This window comes from Populus euphratica, unplaced genomic scaffold (assembly GCF_000495115.2).
Source record: "Populus euphratica unplaced genomic scaffold, PopEup_1.0 scaffold144.1, whole genome shotgun sequence".
NCBI classification, from domain to species: domain Eukaryota; kingdom Viridiplantae; phylum Streptophyta; class Magnoliopsida; order Malpighiales; family Salicaceae; genus Populus; species Populus euphratica.
This window is the reverse complement of record NW_011500010.1, coordinates 309,286-317,395: the sequence shown is the minus strand read 5'-3', so window position 1 is coordinate 317,395 and position 8,110 is coordinate 309,286. Positions and strand designations below refer to the sequence as shown.

The following is an 8,110-nucleotide window of genomic DNA, read 5'->3' as shown; positions in this document are numbered from 1 at the left end:
GAGAGACACGAGAGGCCGCGCTCTAAAATGAATGCAAGGGGCCACAAGCACAACAACACGGGGCATGCATAATTAAGCACCAACCTGCATGGGCTTAATTAAGTGGTTTATTTGGGAAAAGAACAACGAATGACTAATTATGGAAAATAAGTCACTCTCTAACATTAACAAATTTAGAAGCAGTAAATTTCAGACCAAAGCACTCAATTTATAAATATGTATTTGCCTCTGTTTTCTCAAAGAAAAATCTAATACAAATCTAGAGAGAAAAGAAATTCATGCCAAATCTAGGGATGACAATCTAAGTTCAGGATTCATCATTCTAAACACATCACATCCCTATCTGTTGTTTCTGAATTTTCATCCATCCTTGTGAACGAAACCCCGCATGCTGGGAACAAATAATTGCTATTTCTTTGCAGTGTGCTTGACGATTACTGCTTATCATAGCCCGGGAACATTATGTTTTCTTTTTCACTCAAGGTGGATCAAGATATAAGGATATTAACAATGCTTGACCTACAGGAGGAATCAGTTCATTATGTCCACTAAAAGGAAAATTTCATTTCATGATAGTATACTGCAAAAGGCATTCATGATCAACAATTCTCTTATAAAGCAGCAGTAAGCAAAAGATCCTACCTCACAGGAGACCATAGCAAATCAAATGCTTAACTAGCCTGCGGATACATGGAATCCTCAAATTATTAGTCAAAATGGAGTATGTATAGTGCCTGCAGCAATTCAAGATCAACATAAGTTCAGACTGGGAAACAGACCAAAGCTTAAAAAAGAAATTACGTTTGGATTCACAATAAGCTATCTTTTTTTTTCTTTTTTTTCCCTTCTTTGACAAATAGCCAACCTGCAGCTCAAAAAGAATCTTCCATTTTATCCCTATTTTAGTCAGACTATACAAGAAAACAAAATTAAGCATTCAATGGCTCCATAAAAACGTCGGACGAATCTTTTAATCAGAAAAACAAGATACAAATTCAGTGTCTATACTTCAAAGACTTCTATTATAAGGGAGCATCCCCGCTTCACTTCAGTTAAGAAAGCATTAATCTTCCCGTGACAGGTGTCAAGATATTGCAAATTACTTTTGACTCCAGAAGCCCAAGCAGTTGTCGAAATTTGGTGCTTGGGTGAAACCAATATGCTAAGTCATGGCAAATCTGTGTCTATCTATAATGAGTTTGCCTTTGGTTTCAGTTTATCTATAATGAGTTTGCCTTTGGTTTCAAGTTTTACTTCACCTGCTAAGTCATGGCAAATCTGTGAAATGCCATGGAACATTTGATTTCTAAACTTCATTGCCGAAGAAGCATTTTGCATAGGCAGAAGAGACCAAGAAAAGGAACACTTCAATATTCAAAGGGAAAAGGAAAAATTTACCTTACAAAAACAACAGCTCTAAACCGAGAAGAGCTTTCAATTTTCTAAATGATGGATAATCTGAGCTCAAAAAAACACAGAAACAGAGAGCTGATAGTAATTAAAAGTCCACCACTCGGGGTGAAGGGGTGGCCGTATTTCAAATTTGACGTTCACACACAAATACCAGCAGTACTTGAACCAAATGTAAAAGAGATTGCAAGAAGCTGGCACTTTTCTCCAAACCAAGTGTTATGCTGTGACTTTAAGCACGTCTAAAATCTGGTATTCAAGCAGTCAATCAAAACATTTGTTAGCTCAGCATTTACTTCCAATCTCTGCTGAATCATTTCTTTCAAGCTACAAGATTTGAGCAGAATTAAGTGAATCCGATCATCTAATATAATGAAATATCGTATTCTTTGTTCAATTTGAAAACCAAAATCCAAGTTATTCAACTATTCATGCTCACGCTTTTTGCATGCTAATTTTTCAGTCATATTTAGAGGGTGAGGAGAACTGTCAACAATATGTTGGGATTCTAATCTCTTGAAGATGAGAGCAAAGATGAGCGCAAACACAAGAATGAGCTTGTAGCCTAACCAAAAGATCTCATGCTACTGGAATCAAGATGTAAAAACAACACTCTCTGCAAAATCCAAAAACCTAGCAGAAGAGGGAGAACCTTCACCCAAAAAACAAACTGATCATACAAGTTATGACGAAAAGGCAAAACTGAGGGCATCAGAAAAGAATAGCATAGAGAAAGCATCCATGATGAGGAAATCAGATGACAAGGCTGGTGCGACAAGTCTCTGTTTCTCTTTGAACCAGATCCACCCGCAACTACACAAAATCACACTCCATTTTCTCTCATATTTATTCAAAAATTATGGACTACAATGAACTGCTCCACTAATTATACATTTAATTAGCAAATGTGTTAGGTCAAAGGTCCTTCCTAGGAGATGCATGGCATGGAAGTGTTCTTGACACACGTATATCCCCGACACACAGGTTCACACGTATATCTCTCCAGGTAGTTTTTCCAATATTTCAAAATCAGTTCTTACCACCCCCACTGATCCTAAATTAGTCACCAACACACAAATAATAGTTTTTGAATGCCACACACTGCTTAGCCTCCTATATTTGATCCACCCACATAAATTCATGCCAAGTACCGTACTATTCGAACAACTGTTTAATATCTAGTCCTCGACTGCAGGTGAGGCAAGCAGTGAAGGACCAGTTTATTCATAAACTTTCACATGTTACAGCCCACAAATCTTGATTCAGCTCATCAAGGTCCCTGCCCTTGACCCTCATCAAAATGCAGACCAAATCCAACAGACAGACAGACTCAAATCTTTCTTTAATTGAATATTGCAACAAACATGTAAGATAAGACTAACTTGTAATGCAACTTCCTCATCCATAATACATCACCAATTTTATCTGCCCGTACTGCATTACAAGCTTAAACCAAGCAATCATCAAGACTTCATTTCTACATATTGACTACTCAATCCCACATTCAAAAACAACATTAAAACAAAATAATCGTACAAAAGTACTAGTGTAATACACAATCACTGGATATGGCTTTTTGTATCTCTTGCATGATGTAAAATGGCATTAACTTGAAGGACAATTGTGATTTTAACAAAGAAACATGTTAAGCTTGAGAAAAGCCAACGAACTAGTAATGGGTCCCGTAAAACAATTCCAATATTACTATTACTACCTCCACCCGCACCTTCTAGTTTTCATTTACAGTTTCAATGAAGTTGCCCCCCGTCAGAGGGTCTTCAAAATTAAAAATAATTCATTTCTCAGATGTTCACTCTAAATTTTGTCCCTTCTTTTTTTATAGATTACGTTTTTATATGCAACTAGTAAGCTAAAAGCTAAAAAGGCAAATCTGAAGAAATTTAGCTAAAGGTTGCTCAATTTGAAACCTGTGGACCTAATGATGGGTTATCATAGAATTAAAAATGTTTCCAAACCTTCTTGAAAGCATATTTAAATGAAGACATTGAAAACTGATCTTTCACCGATCTTGATCTCCCCTTTTTAGGTTAAGTTAGAGTTCAAGAATCTCAAGTCTCAACACCAGTAGCACACACTGAAAGTAAACATCTTGATGGATTGGAGACTGGGTGCATTCCAAATATGGAAAAATCCTAAAATCTCTAGCTTCCTTTCTGTGAAGGCAAAGTCTTTCTTCTATAACATCTCAAAAAATAACAACACAGAATTTTTCCACGCAGACTCCATACCTCAGCATAATAAGTACTTGTGAATTTAACAAAGTCATGATTTTATCATATGTGCAAACTAACCTAAGCTAAACTGCACTGCAAAAACAAAAGCATGCACTGTCTTGGCACAGACATTTTCAACAACCATTTATCGTAATAGCCATTCCAATTATCTCCATTCATTATTATACAATGCATACCAATGATATACAAGGGGAAATGAACACCATTATAAAACAAAATTTTGACCAAATTAGTAATGGTTTCCTCCCTACGCACAGCAGAGACATCTGAAATAGTTTCTGGATGCCCACACAACCTATTCCATTCAAAATCACATACTGAATCAAGGCTTAAGTTGCTACATCTCTTCAATGAACATCACATGTCATGAGGGTGTAATCTTTGCAACAACAATGTCACAGCAAAACCAATATTGACTGGATCAAATCTCATCTCAGGCTAGAACAAGTCTGAATAAATCCATGAATTTAACATGGACACCAAAAGAAGCTCATTGAATCAGGAAAAAAAAAAACTAAATTAATTTTCATTTCTGAACTACCACAGCTCAACATTGCAGCTCAAAGTCAACCTTCAAAATACAATCATATTATAAATGCTGCAAGTTCAATATAATTTTCATTCTGCATATTTACCTGTTCAACTCTTCTGCTCAAATTAAGAGCAGGGCTAGATTCACGATGTGTCCAAAATGCTGAGGTTCTAAGAAGGCAAAAATAAATCCACATTTTGACAAACAAAACCTTTCACAGGTTCTCTTGATTTAATTCTCCCCAACCACTGCTGCTTCTAATATATTTGTCAACAATACCAAATTCCCTATTCTGATCAACCCGCCTAGCATAGTTCTCAATGGAGATAAGGCCCTTCTTCAACCTCCTGTAGTAGATGATCTCCCATGGCCACAAGCGAGCAGAACCAAAGTAAGCCTCAGCAGGCGAAGGCTTTTCATTCTCATCTTGACAACCAAGGCCATAGTGCTTCAGAACACTTGTCAACTCCCCAGCAGAAATGCTTGTTGAGTGGAAGGAAGATGAGCTGGCAGGAGCTTCTGGGTCCAATTTCTTCAATGGAACTTGCACATGCTCGGTTTCAAATGTATCAGAATTTTGACATTCCATCTCTAACACAGGCTCCAGAGAGAGATTTCCAGCAGCAAGTGTGCCTTCCTCTGACAGTATTTGTGTGCTTGAATTAGTTGCTTTGTGCAATGAATTGGACACCATTAGGCAGTCATCATTATCCTTCTGAAGAGGCTGATATTTTTCCATGTCAGTGTCTGCTATGGAGGATGACACTGCATTGTCATTCACAGCAACCATCTTCAATCCATGTTTATCACCCTGCAAGCCAGTTTCACCTTCAACTTGTTGCACTTCTTCAATAAAAACCTCCTTGGATTCAGGTGTTGTAGCATTATCTGATGAGCCTTTCATGATCAGCTGTGCCTTATTTGAAGAGGATGGCAAAGCTTGACCAAGTGACACAGACAAGGATAGTGATGTAGGAGATATTGATCTTGACATGGTTTTAGAACTTTGGGATCTAGAATAGAGTGATGTTGAGCCAGACCTTAAGCTGGAGGATACTGATTTTGATCTAGAGTGGGAGTGAGACCTTTGCAGCTGCTTAAAGGAATGAGATGTAGAATGCAATCTAGATGTTGTGTTGTCAGAATGCAGAAAAGATGAAATTGATCGTCTTCCTTTCTTAGTGCCATGTCTTTTTGGAGATTTAATTTCCTTCCTACTTTGTCTTTTCCTTTCATAATCCTTCTTACAGGACCAATCAGTTTCCTTTGATACAGCAGATCTTCCATTCCTTGTCACTTCTTCATCCCTTCCTGAACCAGATGATTCTTTATCATTCTTGAGTCTCCTTCCTGGTATAGCATCTCTATTTGACTGGAGCTTTTCCCATGACCTGGATCCATTTTTTTCTGGATCGCCTTTACCCCTACCACTTCTATGGATGTCATCAGTGTGCCTACTGTCAAACCTAGTGACATTTCTCTGTGATGCATTTTTCTGGGGACAATTGCGCATTTTGTGACCAGAGCCTCCACATTTGTAGCAAGCTTCCTGGGATTTTACATCACTAAGACGGTTTAAAGTTGCATCGCTGGTGTGATCCCCCACTGCATTCTCTTGAGAGCTTTGTAAAGCAAAAGTACCACCAGAATAGGCCTTCTGAAGATTTTCATCATTGTTTCTCCTATCAAAACCTTCATAAGGATCATATCTATCAAATTCTATCCCATTTTCAACACCAACTTCATTTGGTGGGTTATGAAATTGCTCGCCCCATCTATCATTGTCCACTGGGTCAGGTCCAACCCTACCTCTTTCATCTAGAAAATCTTCTCTATAACCCTGATGTTCTTTGTTGGTGTGGTCTTCAATGTCACCCTGGTGATTAACTATCTCTTCCTGGTGCATGTCTGCAGAACTAGGTATTCTGCTATTCCTATCTGCTTGAGTAAAACTCAACCTATAATCTTGCTGATCATTGGAACCCAATTTTCTTTTCACATGATCTCCTCCTCTGCCTGAATTCCCACCATGCTGTGGCTCATAAGATCTAGCAGTCCTTGCAAATCTTTTAAGTGGTCTAGGCTGTTTATTTGACCATGAGAGAGTTAGTGGTTTCCCACAAATGTTCCTCTTATGTAGTGCTCTCAAAGCTTTTTCCGCATTTGGAGGGTATTCATATACCACAAACCCATATCCATCTTTCATTCGTACATTACACCGACCAAACCTTTGGAAGACATGCTCAAGTTCATCTCTACGGATGTGAGACGATAAGTTGCCAATATGCAATGACATCTGCGGCCAAATTTTAAAAACTCAGATAGAAATATACACTTGATTAACTTAAAAACATGCACATGAAGACACAGCATGCTGAATTCAAAGCCCCCTGCCCCTCAAAAAAAAAAGGAAAAGAAAAGCACAAGCAGAAGCTACAAGTTCCTCGAAATATAGTTATGCCATTTCCTTGTTTCTTAAGCAATGTACTCCTAATTGATGACACATTACCATGATGTATCAGCTCATGTATAGCGTAAGGCAACATCAATAACAGAATTAATGTATCTGCCTTATTAAAAAATAAACAAACTACATTTCTTTACTCAAAAAGACATTCCTTACTATCCTCGAAACAGAATATTATTCCCTATAATAACCCAACTCCCTTTCTATCATTTTATTGAGCTTTATTAAAAAAAAAATCTTTTTTTTTTCCTGTTCAACTTAAACCCAAATTTTTAACATTTAACAAATAAAAACACACGCTGTCTCCGCACTTCATCTCAACCCTGTCGCAAAAATCTCTTTATATACAAATTGTGTAAACTGTCTTTTAATAGCTCAGAATCTTGTTTTTTTCCCCTTTAAATTTCCAAACACGTGAAAATCAAGAGAAATACAACTTTACAAGACTATTTTTTACAAGCAATAAAACAATCTGAACCATACAAACAGGATATCGAACCAGACAATATGGAAACAATAACGAGGAGAAATTAAACAAGCTGCGAAGCATTTCATCAAGCGTCTGGTAGGCCAAAAAGAAGATGAAAATAAAACAGCAGATAGAGTAAAATAGAGTAAGAAATAAATACCGGTGGAGATTAGAGAAGGAACCAAGGAATTGTTGTTCTTGAATCTTCACTGTTTCGGTCTTTTCTCTCTCGACTCAAGCGTTGTCGATTCGAATTAGAAACGCTTCCTGGTTTTGGCTTGCGTTGTGTCTAGATTTTTGGTTCTGGCTTTCGCTTTTCGGTTCTGGAGGCGTGCTGCGTTTTTATTGGCAGGTATAGACCAGTTTGTTACTGGGTTAAAAAGTATTTTTATAATTTTTAATTATTTTTATATTATTAAATTATTTTAATATATTAATATTAAAAAAATATTATTTTAATATATTTTTAAATAAAAACTACTTTAAAATATAATCATAATCACATCAACCTTCAGCATGATATCATAAAGTAACCAGTGAGATAGGAATCCTCGTCCCTGAGAAAATGCTGGTGATTAAGTTTGAAAGTTATCACATCTTTGAGTATTTTTATTTTTTTATATCAACTTTATCATTTAATTCGCGTCAAAAATATTTTTTTCAAAATTTTTAAAACTTTCTAAGAGAATTATTTTTGCTAATGATTTTTACTTGTTCTTTTTTTCATTAAATTAAATTATCATAAAATACATAAATAAATATTACTTTAGTTTATTAAATAATTTAATTTGATATTTATTTAGTGATATGATAGCTCAAATACAAAGTAAAAGGTAGCCAAAAGTGCCATGTAGAAGCTTTTTGAAAAAGAAATACAAAAGGATAACACTTATTTTATTTTATATATAAGATTAATAGATAATTCAGTAGAAACTTTATTTAAACACTTAAAAATAATAAAGGAAATAAAGGGCGGG

At 36.2% G+C, this 8,110-nt stretch overlaps 1 protein-coding gene across 4 annotated transcripts; it reads right to left on the bottom strand.

Annotated features, from left to right (window-relative positions):
- Nucleotides 1-193: 193 nt before the first annotated feature.
- LOC105141393 (serine/arginine-rich splicing factor 4-like) lies at nt 194-7,471 on the bottom strand. 4 transcript variants are annotated; one of them, XR_845363.1, is made up of 5 exons: nt 7,294-7,471; nt 4,301-6,493; nt 1,236-1,659; nt 643-1,203; nt 194-519 (listed from the first exon to the last, which is right to left on the bottom strand). XR_845363.1 is itself a non-coding variant. In XM_011048592.1 (2 exons), exon 2 carries the CDS (start codon nt 6,491-6,493, stop codon nt 4,412-4,414), a length of 2,082 nt encoding a protein of 693 aa, XP_011046894.1. In that variant the 5' UTR covers nt 7,294-7,471; the 3' UTR covers nt 3,260-4,411. The 4 variants fall into 4 exon arrangements, 1 of the variants encoding a protein (XP_011046894.1); XR_845365.1 differs by having other exon boundaries at nt 643-734; nt 1,399-1,659; XR_845364.1 differs by lacking the exon at nt 1,236-1,659 and having other exon boundaries at nt 643-734.
- Between the last annotated feature and the right edge of the window lie 639 nt (nt 7,472-8,110).

Excerpts from the sequence above, each read along its gene's own strand:
- LOC105141393 (XM_011048592.1), bottom strand. The coding sequence starts at position 6,493 with ATGTCATTGCATATTGGCAACTTATCGTCTCACATCCGTAGAGATGAA.